Genomic DNA, 19,745 nt, shown 5'->3' with positions numbered 1-19,745 from the left:
TACATGAAGACTTCATTGTCTATAATATAGGTATGGCAGCGTGATCAGAATTACTTGTGTGATTGGGTCTACAATAGTCAAGCTTTTGTAACAAGGGATATCTCACAGGTCTATCGGGAAGCTTACAACAAATTCCTGTACTGCAGCTAGTCAGACGTGAAGAATTGCTACACTTGTAACAGGAGCTCTCCCCTCGGAACCGGAACTTGCATCTCATTTAGAACAAACAATCGTACTAGGATGGAGGATCACATTTCCCATGAAATCAAGTTAGCGGCTGATTCATAATGGACAGCAGCATCATCTCCAATGCAAAGTTATAGTTTATTAGAAATATACAGTTCCCCCGAAGCAGAAACTCAGTAAATCAACTTCAAATTAAAGCTGGCCGGAGATGCCTGAAGGGGGGCCCAATGCTGTTTCCAATCAATTTTCCTCAATCGCTACACTGATCGGGGAATATCAGAGGATGCAACACAAGGTACTTCAGATTCCAGTCACATGTCTGCTTAATCAGTGTTGCTGATATGTAGTTTTGTAGCAGAACAAAAGCACCACTTTGCCGTTCTTCACACTCAACAACACATCTACATTTTCTGGCTGCCCTGGATGCTATTTTGCTTGATTTCCCTCAAAACTGATCGAACAGGAGAATGGTTGAAGAATGATAAAATATCCCAGCTTGTTATTGATCAGGTAAATTGATCCATCTATGGCCAGTATCTGCATTTATTTGTGAGCTATTATTTAGAAATTATATAGAGCACATTTTAAGGAATTGCAGTATTTTTTGTGTTGTTATAAGTTAGCAAACGGCTATGTGTGCAACGCTTATTAAGCCGTTTCCATAAACATGGTACTCTTGATATGTGCTTAGTGCACATATACTGTATTTTTGGACTATAAGACTCACTTTTTCTCTCCCAAAAGTGGGGGGAAAAAGTCACTGCGTCGTATAGTCTAAATGCAGCGAGGTCCTGACTTGTGAACACCTGCCAACACCAACCTCCAACCCGTCGCAATGTCGGGGACTCCCTGTACCGTGCCCATGCAGAGGAGGACACAGGGGGACAAGCGGAGGGCACAAAGGGGCATAGAGGAGGACACAGGGGAACACAAAGGGGCATAGAGGAGGACACAGGGGAACACAAAGGGGCATAGAGGAGGACACAGGGGAACACAAAGGGGCATAGAGGAGGATAGAGGTGGACACATGGGGGGAGCACAAGGGGGACAGAGGAGGCCACAAGGAAACTCAAGAGGTACAAGGGGGCATGAGGTAGAAAGGCGGAATAATCCACAAGATGCCCCTTCACCATGGATGCACCAGGTTAATATATAAATATATATATATATATATATATATATATATATATATATATATATATATATATATATATATATATATATATATATATTTTCCCCCTGGTTTTTTCCTCTAAACCTAGGTGCGTCTTATGGTCAGAAGCACCTTAAAGTGCGAAAAATTCGGTACATTTTCTGCTGTTTAGTGAATCTGCCCAAAAAGTTGTTGCTAAGAAAACAATGCATCTGTTTCTATGAGGAGGGAAAAAAGGTAGACCGTACACACAACAAAGCAGCTGCCAGGAGTAACCCCCCACCAGAGTGTATGTTCCCAGTCGGTGAACTGGCTTGTGGCGTCTGACGCCACGCCAGCTCACTGGCCACAGCCTGTAAGTTCACTTCTGCAGCCTGCGGAGTCTGTGGGTTCCGGCAGGCAGAATAGGGGTACGGGAAAATTTCATCCAAAGCCTTGCACTGGAGACTAATTGTGTCTCCAGTGCAGGGCTTCAGGCGCCATTTTCCCATAGCCCTGCTCTGCCTGTCAACGCAGGAGTTCTGCAGCCGGAGTTGCTACATGAAGATCATCGGGGGAGCTGCTGCACGCCGGAGTGAGGCCGGGACACAAGTCTTCTGCAGGTGAGTAAATGTCTTTTTTTTTCTTATAGGTACAGGCAGGTATCAGGACTATTAGGGGGAACTAATGGGAAGGGGTGGGGTGGGGTAAAGGAGGAGCCCTGCCTATGTGCATTTTCTAGTGAAACGCTGCCGCAATACGATTATTTTTTGGTGACACGATGCCGCATTACTGTTATTTTTATGGGGGGGGGGGGGGGGGGGGGGCACAGGTTTTTTTCGCCTGGAGTGGCAAAATGGCTAGAGGCTCCACTGTATAAACCACTTACAACAAGTTACGGTAAACGATACTGTAACTTATAACAAAAATGTGTCATAAGCAAACTGTATAGTGCATTTTGTACAACTTTGTATGCATAAAACATTTGTAACTCAAGTGGTTTGTAAGTAGGGGGCTATCTGTATATATGTTTTATTATTATTTATCAGAGCATACATTTGAAATATTTTTTGTGAGAGGAATATGGAGGATGCCGTAATCATTTCCTTTTAAATAACACCAGTTGCCTTGCAGACCAGCTGATGCTCTGGCTCGAATACTTTTCGTCATAGACCCTGAACAAGCATGCAGATCAGACCAGAAAAAAATCTGACTAAATTAGCTTCATGCTTGTTTCAGGTGTGGGATTCCAACACTACTGCAGCCAAAGAAATCAGGACTAGAGGGTAACTGGTATTGTTTAAAAGGAAATAAATATGGCAGCCTCTATATACCTCTCACTTCAGGTTCCCTTTAAGTACGGTATAGGAAGTCTAGCAGCTTAGACATAAGTGGATGCCAAGGGGTGAAGCTAGTAGTGTTATGTGAAAATCTAGATACTTCTCACTGGTGCCTTGATACTAATGACAGGTCACTAGTGATTTCACAAAAGTGGTGCTGTCCTTCCCTGAAAGCTTGCATCCCAACATTATGGTTGTATGAAGAAAATACAATTAATTCAACAGGTAACAGATGTTCTGCTGAAAAACTGTATTTTTCACAATGTATCTATGACATAACATCTATTGTATTACTGGAGCCACAAGTTTTGAATCAGGATGATACCATTTATTGGCTAACTTAGAGGTAAATAAAAAGTGAGCTTTCGGCTAATAAGCCTTCTTCTGACTAGTTCCAGAATATTAACTAGAGATGCCTTGAACCTTCAATTTTAAATTCGCAAACCTCAAACGCGAACTTCCGCAAAAGTTCGCGAACCTGCGAACTTTGCGAAACGCAATAGACTTCATTGGGCAGGCGAACTTTCAAAACTTCAAACACTAATTCTGGCCACAAAAGTGATGGAAAAGATATTTCAAGGGGTCTAACACCTGGAGGGGGGCATGGCGGAGTGGGATACACACCAAAAGTCCCGGGGAAAATTACGGATTTGACGCAGAGCAGGGTTTGAAGGGCAGAAATCACATTGCATGCTAAATTGGTGGCATAAAGTGCTTTGAATACATGTTCAAAGCACATGAATCTTGCATGTGTATACATCAATCAGGTAGTTTCATTAGTGTACTGCTTCACACTGACAGACCAAACTCACTGTGTAACGCACCGCAAACAGCTGTCTGTGTAGTGATGGCCGTGCTGGAGTGGTGCGCACCATGGCGAGAGTGCAGGAGATGGCGGTTTTCAAGCCCATATGGTCGCCGGGCTGAGGTAGCTCAATGTCAACAGTGACTGTCCAGCTGATCGAATTTGGTCTGTCCACAATGAAGCAACGACCTCATTATCTTGAGTCAGGTGTGCCCCCCAACACACTCATATAGCCAGTCATTGCTTCATTGTGATACGCAAGCCATTTCACCGCAGCAAGGTAACGATCACGAAGGGGAATTGACACATGTACATGCCTTTTGTTTTGTTGTTGCAGCTGCAGTGCAGCCAAATAAAATTAGGCAGGCATGTACATGCACCAGAAAAATTGTTATTGTTTTTGTTAGCGGCCGCTGCTAGCAGTGGCCTTAAAAATTCAGCAATCCACCTGGAGTCCTAGACCATGTTGGTGGTGGCAATCAAGCGGCCTGCAGGCAGAGATGCTGTGTGGGGACTGACTTAGTCTTCGGGCAGGCAGTCACAAGGCATGCAGGCAGAGATGCTGTGTGTGGGGACTGACTTAGTCTTCGGGCAGGCCTGACCGTGCTTTGCAGACCAGGCATCCGTGGTCAGATGCACCCTTGACCCAACGCTGTGTGCCAGAGATGACACCACTTGCCTTTCAACATCACGGTACAGTTTGGGTATCGCCTTTTTTTGAGAAGTAATTGTGGCCTGGTATCTTCCACTGCGGTGTGTGGCTTTGCTTTTGTGTGCTGCTTTTCCTCAGGTGTCATCCCATTGCAGTTTGTGCTTTGTCATCATGTGCCTTCATAAGGAAGTTGTCCCTACGCGGGTCTTGGTCTTTCCATGGCTCAATTTTCCGTGGCAGAGAGTACAGATGGCATTGCTCTCATCTGAGGCAGACACAAAAAAATTTCCACACCGCTGAGCCCTGGGATGATAGCACTTTGGTGGCTGCCAACTGAGTGCTGAGTGGGGTGCCAAAATCAGAGCAGGAGGAGAAATCTCTGCGGCTATTTGCTTCACAGAAACTTGGCTATCTGAGCTTATTCCAGACAACGCTCTGCCGATAAATGGATTTACACTCTACAGATCTGACCGGGACCCACTTACTTCTGGCAAAACCAAAGGTGGAGGACTCTGCTTCTATATTAATGATAGATGGTGCACGGATGTTACAGTTATTAAGAGGACATGCTCGGCTGGGCTGGAAACACTCTTCATAAACTGCAAACCCTATTATTCACCCCGTGAGTTTTCTTCATTTATTTTGGCTGCTGTGTACATCCCTCCACAAACATGTATGCAGCCTGCGCTCCAAGATCTCGCAGATCAAATCACTGAGGTGGAAAGGGAGTACCCAGATTCTTTTTTTATCATACTAGGGGATTTCAACAGTGCTAATCTTTCCAAAGAACTCCCCAAATACAGGCAACATGTCACAAGCGCAACTAGAGAAGGTAAGACACTTGATCACTGTTACACTATGACTAAGGACTCGTATCACTCTGTCAGCAGGGCAGCTTTGGGGAACTCTGATCATGCTGTTATAGAGCTTATCCCAACATACATCCAAAGACTAAAAACTGCCAAACCTGTAGTGACCACAGTTAAGAAATGGACTAGTGAAGCTGTAGAAAAACTGCAGAGCTGCTTTGATTTAACTGACTGGAATTTATTTAAAGAATCCTCCAGTGACCTAAATGAATACACTGACGCTGTGACATCATATATTACCTTTTGTGAAGAGTCCTGCATCCCCACAAAAAAGTGCACCAGGTACAATAACGATAAACCCTGGTTCACATCACATCTTAGGAAGCTGCGCCTCGATAAAGAAAGGGCATATCGTACAGGCGATAAAGTCCTCTACAAAGCTGCGAAATACAAACTGCAGAGAGCCATTACCGCCGCAAAAAAAGATTATTCTCAAAAAGTTGAGGAAAATTTTTCTAACGCAGACTCATCCACAATATGGAAATCTCTACATGAAATTACCAGCTACAGGAAGAAATCTCCTCCCCCCTCACTACATAACCTGCAGATGAACTGAATACATTTTATTGCAGGTTTGACACTACTAACAAAAGCCAAACACAACAAGTCAATTTGCATCTCTGCCACAGGCAAACTGAACACTCTTCCTGCCAGCCAATGTCTCCACCCCCTGCGGTGCCTCAGCAACTACACAACACAGGAGGCCAGACACAATCTGCTAACCTGTCCCCAGATGTGCATGCTCTAACAATATGCCAATCAGATGTAAATAGACTCTTTAAAAAACAAAACACCAGGAAAGCAATGGGACCAGACGCTGTGTCTGCGAAATGCTTGAATCTCTGTGCCGACCAATTAGCGCCTGTATTTACAGACATATTCAAAGCATCTCTAGAACTCTCAATTGTTCCTGCCTGTTTTAAATGCGCAACTATTGTACCAATTCAAAAAAAAAAACCTACATGTTTAAATGATTACAGGCCGGTTGCCCTGACATCACTGGTCATGAAAGCATTTGAAAAACTGATAATGGCTTATCTGAAATCCATCACAGATCCCCTGCTGGACTCTTTGCAATTTGCCTACAGACCTAACAGATCCGCAGACGGTGCCGTGAACATGTGTATGCATTATGTACTACAGCATTTAGATAACCCAGGAACCTACACCAGGATTTTATTTATAGATTTCAGCTCTGCATTTAATACCATAATTCCATCACTGCTGCACAGCAAGCTCTCCCAGCTACACATACCTGAATCCCTCTGCAAATGGATAACCGACTTCTTAACCGACAGAAGACAGCGTGTTAGACTTGGTAAACTCACATCAAGCTCTCTGACAGTCAGTACTGGTGCACCCCAGGGCTGTGTGCTTTCCCCACTGCTGTACTCACTTTACACCAATGACTGCATCTCCACAGATCCATCTGTTAAGGTTCTGAAGTTTGCAGACGACACAACAGTTGTTGGTCTCATTCAAAACGGGGATGAGTCTGCATACAGGCATGTGGTGGGACAGCTTTCCTCCTGGTGCAGCAGCAACAACTTAGAACTAAATGCTCTCAAAACCATGGAGATGATAATAGACTTTAGGAGATCTCCCCCCCAGCACCTCCCCTTAACCATAAATGGATCCACAATAACCCAAGTAGAGTCATTCAAGTTTCTTGGGTCCACGATCTCAAACGACTTAAAATGGGACAACAACACTGCCACTATTGTCAAGAAAGCACAACAGAGAATGTACCATCTGCGGCAGCTGAAAAAGTTTGGCCTACCTCAAAAGCTAATGGTGCAGTTCTACACTGCAATTATCGAATCCACCATAACATCATCCATGACTGTATGGTTCAGCTCCTGCTCAGCATTAGAAAAGGGGAGGCTGCAGCGCATCATCCGATCAGCGGAAAGGATAATTGGCTGTAGCTTACCTTCCCTGCAGGATCTTTACACTAGCAGGTGCAGAAAGAGAGCGACCAAAATTGCCTCTGACCCCTCTCACCCAGCTTACTCCATCTTCCAGCGCATGCCTTCAGGAGTAAGATTCCGGTCAATCGCTACCAAAACCTCCAGACACAGGAACAGTTTTTTTCCTCAAGCAGTAGCCATACTTAATGCTGAACCACGTTAGAGCTGCTAGGACTGAAAGTAATCAGCACAGAACTAAACATGAACAATTCTCACATTGCTTACTGCCACTATACTTATAATGTCCTTAACTTGTAATATTCACACTGTCTGTCCTTGTATTGTTTTTTGTTTGTGTTTGTTAAGCAACTGCCAAGACAAATTCCTTGTAGGTGCAAACTTACTTGGCGAAAATAAATTGATTCTGATTCTGAAAGATTTCACAGTTCCGTGCAGAAGCTGAGGAAGATGAGGTGTTGTGTGTTAAATAGTCAACTACGTCCTGACAATCTTGGGGGTTGATGGCACGTGTCTTCTGAACACTGTACTTTGGTCCAGGGCCGCACAAAATCATGACACCACCTCGAACAGACCTGCCACGTGGCCTGCCTCTGCCTGTTTTTTCCATATTGGGGATGATGAAGTGAAAGGTGTGCACTGACTTGACTTATACAATGTGCAGTCACCCAGGTGCAGTGAAAGATACGCAGTTACTGCTGGTATAACAATGTGCAGTCACGCTGGTGCAGTGAAAAGGTATGCAGTGACTGGTATTACTGGTACTGGTATCTACAGCAACCTCTCTCCCTTCTCTCACTAACACAGCAGCACACAGAGTGAGAAAATGGCTGACGCTGCTGCCTTTTATAAGGGGGGGGGCTCCAGGAGGGAGTGCAGCCTTATTGGCTGCCATGTGTCTGCTGACTGTGATGTAGAGGGTGGAAGTTTAGCCCAATGATGTAGTATAGGGGGCGGGTCGAACTCGCATAAAGTTCGCGTACGATCGCAAACGCGAACCAGCGATGTTCACGCGAATATGTTTGCATGTGAACCGTTCAGGCCATTACTAACATTAACAAAATGTTAAAACACACAGCATATATACACTGGACAGGTTTGCAAATAATGTTTCACCTCCGAATGTCCAGTGTATATAAGCTGTGCATTTTAACACCTTGTTAATATTCTGGAACTAACTCCAAAAGCCCATGGATAACCGATATCAGCAAGTATAAAAGTGATGTGCACGTTAGCTCTTCACACGGCTGCTACGTTTGCTGGAAAGTCATACAAAACCCTCCAGGGGCTTATTTATAACTCAGCAGTTTGCCTGTTCTGTGCTTCTTCTGCAATTTGAAAAATAACTTGGGAACTTATTTAAGCTGTCACCGCTCTTTTCTGCTAGCTCTCTGCCAGATGTGTGGAAAACTCTCCGCTTCTGTTATTTCCCTGCTCCTAATATGCTTTTTTGGCGGCAATGCAGTATATTAATTCCTGTGGCAATGAATGAGAGGGGAAAGTGTTTCCTGTTAGCCACCTGTACTAAAGCTGTTCTTACACCTTCACCACTGTAACAGTAAATTATGGAATTGTTCTATGTGTTAAAGTGAATGTGCAGTTTCAACATGAATTTCAACCTGTGTTCTCCCTTCATCCTACATACTGAAGATATAGCCTATTTTGAGGAAAAAACACAGCCCAAATGCATACTTCTGTTGCGTTACCTGAACAGAGGTACCAGTCTCCTCAAGTGCACAACAATCTCCTCTATTGTCCCCATTAAATTGAACCTGAAGTGAAAATAATATGGAGGCTACCATCTTCATCCTATATAATAAAGTCCCTGTCACTGCGTTCCCCTATGTCCATGCATTTTGCCTGCCGCGCATGTGGACAGACTTCAGAAAGCAGAGGACGGGCACAGGGGGACAGGCATGCGTGTGGCCTTACGTGTGAGAGCGCGTGCGGCCATGCGTGCATTGCTGGTGGGGAGGGGGTCGCGGCCGAGGCCTAGTGTCTATTTTTTTAATGAGCTGACCTTTTAACTGGGTCTCTAATAAACCATGCCAGTTCCAAGACATTTTGCACTGATGCTCTGGCTCTAATGTGGCTATACACAATAACATTTTGAGTGTGCAGATTTACCGAATCTATGTAGTATAAGGGCCAACAGATTGAAAATACTTTGAAAAGATTGCTTATACTGCAGCAGCCAAAGGCAGCCATACACTGGTCGATTTCCACCAGATCTACCAACAGATAGATCCCTCTCTGATCGAATCTAATCAGAGAGGGATCTAATGGCTGCCTATACAATGCACACAGATTTTCACAATCTGTGGAGTGCCGCCTACCTCAGGTCACTCCTGCCCCCCCCAGCAGCAATACATTACCTGTTCCGCTGGCGCGAGTCCCTGGTCTATGCTGTTCCTTTCTCTGGCTGGCCTTCTTCATCTATTCTGCACTTCCTGTCCCATCCTGTCAGAAGGGGAAGTTCAAACAGTAAAGGGCGCTCTACTGTTTGAACGTCCCCTTCTCACAGGATGGGACAGGAAGTGCAGAGAAGATGAAGAAGGGCAGCTAGCGAAAGGAACAGCATGGACCAGGGACTCGCGCCAGCGGAACAGGTCAGATTATTGCTGCGTTGTTCGTCGCCGAATCGAACGCTGCTTACGACCCGCTGACGATCGTGCAAAATTTTCTGCCTGGATAGATCGATGAAATCTATCAATTTCGGGATGGAAATTGGTCAATCGGTCCACATTTGCGTTATCGATTTCACAGCAGATTCCATCACAGTGATCGAATCTGCTGTCTATAGGCGGGAAATCGAGTTAGTGTATGGGCACCCCAAGTCAGTAGGACATAAAATCTGGTCCATTCAGCTTCCACATGGTGAAACAAAACACCCTTTTGAACTTTTCGCCACAACCCTGTTAACAGGAGTCTTTGTTCAGATAGTTAAAAGAGTTCTTTCTTCTATGTACTTTTCAGGAGACCTGTACTTTGTTGGACTTCTAGTCCAACTGCCTCATTTGCACAGATAAAGCCATGGGCCCATATGCAATTCACTTTTTCTTTTGAGTTATCTCCCCAGAGATAATTTTCATAATCTCTTTAAAACAACTTTGAAGCATTTTACAATTGGTACTATCAAAATTATTTTGATTATTTTCTTGCTTGCTGGTGGGAATTTTATGACAAAGTGTGAAAGTATCACCTAGGAGAAAACGCAGAAGAAATAGTGAATTGCATAAGGGCCCTGCTTTATTAATCCTCGCAATGAAGATAAATAAGAAGGAAACACAGGAACACAGATATGCTTAAAAATATACATTGCAACTGCTGAAAACAACAAGCGTAAAAATGGAAGCAGATCCCATGATTGTGGACATGTTAAGGTCAGTATCTTCTCCATAGTTTCTTTCTGTGTAGTTGGGCAGGTCGAAGCTTAAAAAACATTGGTATTATTTACAGATATTTTATTAAGGTAACTTTCACTTTTAAAACATAGAATATTGTTAGAGACCCCACAGCCCTAGGCCCCCTGGTGGCTGCAGGAGCTGCAACCCTAGTAGTTATACCTTTAAAAATAAAGATGCTGTGGTCATGTCTCAGAGGATTGCTGGAATACTCTATTTCTTAATACAGCACAGTCCCCCTTTATTCAGCACCGACAGGGGTTGGCTGGTGCCAGATAAGTGTGCTTTCTGGGTGCTTGAGACTTAATATGAAAAATAGGCCTAGATAATACAGTACTATACCCCACTCTATATACATACCATGAGCTCTTTATTAAAGGTTTAAATGCAGTAATTGCTAGTATATTAACCTTTGGGGAGCAAAGGAACCGTCTTTGAGCACAACAGAGCCCAGAAACACCCTTAGAAGTTGGCCTGTGCTGGTTGATTGAGACGTCTGGTAAGTTAGTGAGTTAACTGGGACTTAACTGCATTCAGAAATTATTCCCACTAAGTTCTTCCTGGCAGGATGCTTTGCAGCTTATTAAATTTAAATGGTCAGCTCCATAGCACAGCAAGTATGTGTTTGCAATACAACATGCCTATTACACATCTCCAGCGATTGCCAACATTCTATAAGAATCTTCAGGATGATACCATAAACTTGCACTGGTGTCATTAAAAACGATCAGCTATCATGTGGTTAGCATTTTCCATATTCAACTCAGTCATATCAGATGCCAGTCAGTGTTGTTAAGAAATTCATGAAGTAATGGCTGAGCGATTGCAACTGTTGGCAGCATCCATGGCAAGGTTTTTTTTTTTTTTTATCTTTGGGCAACTCCTGAGGTAAAAAAAAAAGTCTCACTGTGGATCGACTGCATACAAATGTAATCAGACATCTCCTAATTTTCCAAGGTTTTTTTTTTTTTTTTAAGCAATCCTCTCTGTGTACCAGTTATCCAGGTGAGGGCTCAAAAATTTTACCACATAATTTAAGATAATTTTTAAAAACCTGAGCAGAAGTCTGTTGGATCACTGGAGATGCTTTGAGAGCTCTTGAGATTCTTTAACCAGTTCACCCCCGAGGGTTTTTACCCTAACGGACCAGAGCAATTTTCACGTGTCAGTGCTCCTCCCTTTTATTCCCTAATAACTTTATTACTACTTATCACAAGAAAATTATCTATACCTCGGTTTTTTCGCCACCAATTAGGCTTTCTGTGGGTAGTACATTTTGCATAGAATTCTTTTATTCTAAATGTGTTTTAAATGGGAAAAATAAGAAAATAATGGATAAAAAAATTATTTCACAGGTTTCGGCCTCTATAGTTTTAAAATTAAACGTTCTACTGTGGATAAAACAGACACATTTTTTTATTTGACCAGTTGTCACGATTATTAAACCGTTTAAATTATGTCCCTATCACAATGTACGGCGACAATATATTATTTTGAAATATAGGTGTTTTTTTCTGTTTTGTTTTTGTTTTGTCCGGTCCATAATTACCAGCCCCTATGTAGTAAAGTAAAAGTAATTTTCCATCATAAAATATAGATGAGCCCCTAAGGCAACTATTTACGTATTTTTTTTTTTTTTACTGATTTTTTTTTATAAGTATTTTTTTTTTAATTGGGGGTGGGGGGGCTTCGGTAATGCAAGTTATTACATTAATTAGTATTGTGTAAGTATGTATGTGTCTGTATGTGTAATTTTACTTTTTGGCCACAAGATGGCGCTCATGAACACTTTCCCGTTATAGGAAATGTTCACTTTTTTTTTTCTACATTTAAATACAATGTGACGGCTTCCTGTTTTATGAATCGACGCGGCCGCTGATCGCGGTCACATCCATGCATTCCAGGCATTGCGAATGGGTAGAGGACTGCTCGGTCCTCTTCCCCATTCGCTCAACACGGAAACCCAATGGAAACGGCGGCGGGACCGGCACGCACACATGCGGAGCGGCAGCGGGAACACGCGATGTATTAAAACGTCATGTTGCCATTAACAGGCTAAAACATGACGTTTTAATACGTTAGAATGTCATTAAATGGTTAAATTGCTATTGGTATTGTCATCATAAAAAAACAAAGTATGAAATAAATATGAAACACTATGAGGCAGCTCTGATGTCTTTTAAATGCACATTTGCACCTCACTAAGCTGACTGATATAATTGCCAGCTGCAGGACAAATATCAGATGTGCTCATGTACTCCTAGAGATGTGATTAGTAAGCAAATAGAGGGAACAAAGTTCTGCTCTCCTCCTCCAGGATACAGCAGAAGATTTTCTGCCTCGTTTACACAGTTTTACACATTGTATACACTTCCAGCACAATTTGATAAATCTGCCCAAGGCATGCTTATCAGTTAGCAGCTACATGAAGTATCATGCTGGGCATACACGGCTCGATTTTGCCGCTCGATTCTCCCGCTCAATCGATTTCCTGCTCGATTCCGCAGGCGATTTGCTTATCTTCCGCTCATTTTTCTTATCTTTTTTCATTGTGTTCAATGCAGAATCAAGCGGAAAACCGATCGGGCCGGAGATCGGAAATTGTCAATCGAGCCATCTTAATGGCTCAAAATTGAGCCGTGTATTCCCAGCATTAAACATGAGTTTTAACCCTTGAAAACTAGTCAGATTGTTTTAGCTGTTCATTTTGTGCTGTTTTTAGTGCTTTCAACCATAGATGACATTTTATGACAATACCACTTTAACGGCCCACTATGTAGCTGTCACATTAGTTATTACAAATCTGATAACTCTGAACCCCTTTCTGACAGGTTTTGGACTAGCCCAGCTTTTTATGGAGGTTTCTAAAGCTTTCTTTGAAAAGCCAGAGTTTGGTGGGGAAAACGCACCAGAAGAACATACAAACTCCAGGCTGGGAATTGAACCTGGTACTCAAGCCAAGAGTGCTAGCCACTGTGCTGCAATATTTTATGATGTGAACAAATGTGTGGTGTCCTCTTTGACCAGTAGTCTGTGTGTCACATGGCTCTCACTGTCACTGAATGTAATAATCTCAAACTTGACACAAAATAATACAAAAAGTAGATTAAGACTTTTCATACATACAACCCTGAGGGTAAACACAAGACACATGTAATGTAATGCTTCTACATGCTAAGAATGCAATAGCTATATATTACAAAATTTGCTTTTTTGAAAAGGAGACAAATATGATAAAAAAAGAATAACCAAACAATCTTTACTTGTGTTAACTTAGTGTTGAGTACCTGAAATTAGACCTTTTCCATTTTCATTCACTGCAATTCCAGCAGCCAGACCTTGAAATATATGGTTTCCACTGCAAGAAAGTTTATACAAAGTCAAATAAAATTACTAAAGGACAACAGAGGTGAAAATAAACTGATAAGAAAAACAATTGAATCTATCCTCAGTCTCCTAAAAATGACTTTTTTTTAGATATCCCACACTTTTAATTTTATATTTAAATCTAGTTTTTAAGTTTTTACTATTTCATTGTCTCAGCTCAATAACACCTTCGTTGAAGTATGCCAGAGCTCAAATCTATGAAACTTTTTATCTATTTCCTGCTCTCAGAAGCCATGTAATTACTTATCAGTGAGGGTTATGCTATAGTCTGACACAGTCCGACCCGGACAGAAACTGTCACTTGCATACCAGATGTTTACATTTTTCAGGCAGAGAAAGAAAAAAAGAAACACAGCCTAGTTATTTGTGACTGTACATACACATGTCTATCTCACATGTCACCTCGGTTGTCCGAGTATGAACAAAATTCTTTACTATTGCATAATTGAAATGGAGATGAATATTGTTTCTTCCCAATTCTCTCAAAGTCAATTGCTATGTACAACACAGAATATCCTAAACCTGGAAACCCCGGCAAAGGTAGACTGGCTCCTAAATTACATTGCCCTAGATACTGCAGAATAATGTTTGCAGGAACATGGATTTTTGGTCATGTTTTAGCGTATAAAAACTTTGAGCAGCAGTGTACCAACATAGAATCTCCAGTCGCAAAAAGGTAGGTTGCTATGGTTATTGTTGCTGGATCATATTGAGGATTCCCTCGCTACTCTGTTGACTCCTCTGCTGAGTGTGCCCCCCCCCCCCGTAAGATTAGCAACAAGACATTGTCGCTAATCACATTCGGTCCACGCAGCTCTTCCTATAGCATGGCCGTGGAATAGCAGACCAAGCCCAACCGTACATGCGCTGTAAGCCAGAGCCGCAGGCTCAAGTGGCCACGCTATAGGAAGAGGAGCTGCGCGTCTGATGTGGAGGGGGGCCACGCTCAGAAACGGGGGGCTATGGAGTAGAGAGGGAAGCCTCAATAAGATCCTGAGGCTTCCCTGTCTTAAGGTAGGTATCGGTTTTTGATTCAGAGCTTCAGTTTGGGATCACTTTAAGGTGCACATACACAGTACAATCAAATAGTTTGATTTTCCCATTTTCCCATTTTTTCTATCGATAAAAAACTTCCATGTGCAGCTGCTACCTCTTCTATGTGCCGCTAACCTTCCCTTCTTTGTGCTTTTGCCCTTCTGTATCGCTCTTCCATGTGCTGATGCCCTCCTCTTCCATGTGTAGCCTTCATATGTAATATTTCGATTCAATTTTCAGCTTAATCAAAGTACAGCATCCGGTCTCTCTTCCATATTCATCCCCCATAAGCAGAATTCCCCCCAGGCCACAGCCTATGAGGCCACTGAGGAAATCCAGCCGTGCATAGTCATCCTTTTTTGAATATAAAGCTTGTAAATACATTTATTTGTTGCCATAGTGCTGCTATTTTCTTACTACATAATAGAACGAAATGCATTTTATAGATTCTTTTTAATGTTTTGTTTCTCCTCCAAGGAGCAAAAATTTCATCAGCAGAGCTTCTGACCTTCAGCACCTGCCTGCCTGCTGAAACTGGAGCATAGTAAGCTGCTATTTGACATGCAGCAGGAATAGGCATCATGGTAGATCTCCTTAACCCATCAAGAAACTCACAGCATACCCACAGTATTTATTCCACTTCCATATGTTTATTTTTCAGACAGCACAATATACATTTCTTTTATACAGAGATCATGTATTGTTAATTGTATAGCATTAAGACATAATTGTTGGTTGTTGCGCTAACATCTTGCAAGCTTAGCAGGCTGTAGCCCAAACCATAATGTCATTATTATGCAGCTTGCTGGAGAAATTTCAATGCTTACTGGTTTATGCCAACTTGTTTATGGAATACAGACGTCATGGCAAACTGCTCTCCATACAGTACAACAGCCACATGTCTGAGTTTCAGTTGATGAACTTGGATATGATTCATTGCTTGACAACCACTGTTCTGTTTTACTGGAAAATGCATTACATTCAGGAGTCTATTTATAACAATGGTGATCAGCTGATCGCCAGAGAAGTGCTGCTGCTGTTTCTGTAGAAACAATGGCACTCTTCTGGCAATCTGCTAGCCACAGTAAACGATCAACACTTTTATAAAGCTTCCCTTGTAACTGGTGATAATCATCAGCAATAAGAGACCATCACCATATTTAAAGAAAACCTGAACTGAAAAGTGTCAAAATAAACATACACACATCATAATTACCTCCCATGTAGTCTACTCCTCAATCTCTTTCTCCTCTCCTACGTCCTGTTTGTCCATTGTGATTGATGGAATTCTCTGTCCTCCATTTTAAAAATGGCTATGAACCTGTAACAGCTTCCAGGTCAGCAGACTGTAGGTATCTGACATGTTTTGGGCTATTCCATCTCTCCATAGGGGATGATCAGAATAGCCTTTATTCTTTATAAAGACACTCACTGAAAAAGATTTATACAAAGATGCTGGCCAGCCTCCCTGGGTTCTGTCAGATTTCTACAACTTACTGTAAGTGACCGCAACATAGGAGTAATGTATGGCTCATTTTACTCTGGAAGAAACATACTTTTTATATGAATATGTTTATAAACATTTAAAATTGTATGATTTTCGTGACAGTGGTAACTTTTATATCGTCCACTTGAGCCCTAGGGAAGCATGGACATAACCTTGTACATGTAAGGCTTGACAGGTTATGTCCCCAATCAGTCTCTATGCCCCAATCTAGTGCCATGGCTCCGAGCCTGGCCCATGGTCTTCACCTATAGATAAGCCCCCACATGAGCAGGACACGTTATTAGTCTCCTGACTACAGTTACCCCCAGGTCTTAACGTGCAAGGCATACAGACTGGAGTAGAGAGGACAATAACCCACCAGAACCCCACTGAGTCAAGTAAAGCACAGTTCAATAGTTCATAAAGTATCACACAGGATTAGTACCTTGATTTTAGGAGGAGAATGTCGATTGCCAGTAATGACAGATGGTTAAGGGAACAGGCAGTGCATGATCCAAGTAGCAAGTGAGAGAGTTCATGCAAGGTCAGCATGCAAAATTATCCAAGCAACAAGCAAGGGTCAGTCCAGGTAATATGCAAGAATATCCAGGAAACAAGCAAGGGTCGGTCCAGGCAGCAGGCAAGAGTATCCAGGTAACAAGCAAAGGTCGGTCCAGGCAGCAGGCAAGAGTATCCAGGTAACAAGCAAGGGTTAGTAAACAGCAGACAAGAATGGTCAAATACAAGCCAGGTCAATTCCAACAGTTCAGACAATGTGAGTGCGCACCCAGCAACTAGCCACAGCTATGCTCATCACGGGAAATGACTGGAAGCACTCTGCGCGTTTAAATACAACTTTCATCCAATCAGTGGCCAGCCACACTCCGCACATCCTATCACAGCAGACACACCTGCCAAGTGTCAGCCACGCAATCAGCTGACGCTAGAGCTGTCAGCTGACCGCAATCAGCTGACTATTGTTCACCTTTGCAGAGGGCGTACTGAGAACGCGCCCTCCGCCTATCAGGAAGTGTGGCCTGTGTCCCAGCCAGCACGTCATCAGCAGAGAACAAGCACCGAGACCCAGAAGTGGCGGATTCCGTCTGGATCTCGGCAGAGGCATCAACATTAACAGGCAGGTTCCTTATAGCACATCAGTTGTCCTTTCAGTTATAACTGATAGCAACTGATATAGAACTGACAGCAACTGATATATTTCAGATCTGACAAAATCTTGTCAGAATTGGAAGGAATCATTGGAACTGTCAGCGAGGTAAGCATGTATTATTCATTTGCAGGTACATCGTGCTTATTTTAAATAGCTTGACTTGGTTCAGGTTCCCTTGACACGTGTTAAACTCTGGCCCGCGGGCCAAATTTGGCCCGCAGAGACATATTGCAACTTCTCGGACAGCACACCTATCTTGCTTCAATGACTGTGCAAGGTCTAGTCCATGTGGCTAGCACAGACTTGATATAGACCAAAAGCAAAAAAATGACCAGCACTTGCCGAATTCTTAAAAAGCAGATTGTTTATTCACAAAAAAATTGTGAACAAAATGTAGCCATGACATCCGGTCTTCCAGAATGTAATTATAGCTCAGTAGTGGTAATAGCTCTTAGCTGCATACAGATGCATGAAGATCTCCCCAAGTATAGGCTACGCCTTCATTGCAGCCCAATTCTGCTCACAACGGACTGTCGCCGTTTTGAATGGATCAACCGTTCTTTGTCAAGTGGTAGCATGATATGCTATCACTTGACAAAGAACGGTTGATCCGTTTGAAACGGCGACAGTCCATTGTGAGCAGAATTGGGCTGCAATGAAGGAGTAACTTATACTTGAGGAGATCTTCATGCATCTGTATGCAGCTAAGAGCTATTACCACTACTGAGTGTAACGATTGGGTGCTGCTACTCAGACGTCTGATTATTGGGTGATCTGCAGTATCACCAATAATGCAGATACTATACTGGATTATGTGGTGATCTGCAGAATCATCAATAATGCAAGTATAGCTCACAATGTACTGTGTGATAGTGATTGGTGCAACAAAAAACAATAAGAAGATAGAGCCTTCCATAGGGGCTGGGAGGCCTAGCAAGACTGTACTTTAATAGTTTGACTGAACCTTACCAGAGGAGCTAGTAAGGTACTATCCGTAGAGGTAATGGCGATATAAAGCAAGACCTTACCAGAGGAGCTGGTAAGGTACTGACAGAATGCGTGCCTGTATACTTTAACCAGACCTTACCAGTGGAGCTGATAAGAGACTACAGTGAACGTAGCTATGAAGTAGGTACAAGGCAAGATCCTATAAGTAAGTACTGAGTGCTCACTAGAGAAGCTGGTGGGCACTAACTGAGAACAACGCTAGTCCTCACCAGAGGAGCTGGTGGGTACTAGCTACAGCAGAACTGAATAGTTTGACAAGACCTTACCAGAGGAGCTGGCAAGGTACTATCAGACACAGTAACTGTATAGTTTGGCAAGACCTTACCAGAGGAGCTGGCAAGGTACTATCAGTAACAAGTGTCACCTCACCAGTGGAGCTGGTGGGTAATACTACAAACACCTCACCAGTGGCAAAGGACCACTGGTGAGAGGAGTGGTCAGACAGGCAAGGTTCGGCAACAGAGAGGCAGTATTAGTACAGAAACGACAGGCAGGAGAATAGTAGGTAATCAGGCAGAAGCTCAGCAACAAGGGTCAGATAGGCAGAAGTACAGAATCAGTAAGCAAATTTGAGGTCAGAGAATAGCCAGAATCATACACAGGTAATAAAATAATAACAATATACAATAGTCCTAGTCTTGTGTGAAATCCCTGGTTTCCTCCCAGATCAAAGCACACCGGATACTAGTCTAAGGTCTGAGCGCTAACACGAAGTACCGGTATTCACGACAGCAGAAAGCTAGCTAATGGAGAACGGAGGCTTAAGAAGCAGAGGAAGGCTCTCAGCCGCGCCCAGCTCGAAAACAGCCAATCCAAGCGGCGAGAGTCACCTCTGACGTCAGCCGACTGGCAGGTCAGCTGACGCGCCTTCTCCCAGCATAAAGGTCCTGTCTCTGCGCGCGCCCGCGCGAGACAGCGACCCTATGAGCTGATGACAATACCGTTCCCGGCGTGCTAGACGCCGACGTAACGGATGAGGTCTGGGAAGAGTGAACAAAGGCGGCTGCAGGTACACCCTGCGTGTCCCCAGCCGCCATTCCTACGGATGTTACACTGAGCTATAATTACATTCTGGAAGACTGGATGTTATGGCTACATTTTGTTCACTATTTTTGTGAATAAACAATCTGCTTTTTAAGAATTAGGCAAGTGCTGGTCATTTTTTTGCTTTTGGCCTGCAGAACCATAAAAATTGGCCCGTCAGTGCTTTATGATTTACATTGATTTTGGCCCGCGGCCACATTCCCAGCTCCGCCCCCTCCCGGCCCTGATCTGCTCTTCTGGTGGCCGGCTCTGCCCCTCTGCCCTCCCTCCTCGTATGAGTGATAGAGCGTGGCTATTATCA

The 19,745-nt window shown here is 43.2% G+C and overlaps 1 protein-coding gene across 3 annotated transcripts in view; it reads right to left on the bottom strand.

Moving 5' to 3' along the window:
* FBXO10 (F-box protein 10) overlaps nt 1–19,745 on the bottom strand; it is a 91,524-nt gene that overhangs the window by 26,702 nt on the left and 45,077 nt on the right. For all 3 annotated transcript variants that reach the window (XM_068271301.1, XM_068271303.1, XM_068271302.1), the window contains one exon: nt 13,604–13,674. In XM_068271301.1, coding sequence (XP_068127402.1) covers nt 13,604–13,674 — 71 coding nt within the window. The remainder of the gene's footprint in view (nt 1–13,603; nt 13,675–19,745) is intronic.

The sequence above is a fragment of the Hyperolius riggenbachi genome, chromosome 1, assembly GCF_040937935.1.
Source record: "Hyperolius riggenbachi isolate aHypRig1 chromosome 1, aHypRig1.pri, whole genome shotgun sequence".
NCBI lineage: Eukaryota > Metazoa > Chordata > Amphibia > Anura > Hyperoliidae > Hyperolius > Hyperolius riggenbachi.
The sequence above is the reverse complement of the archived record's forward strand: the minus strand, read 5'-3'. Positions and strand labels throughout refer to the sequence as shown.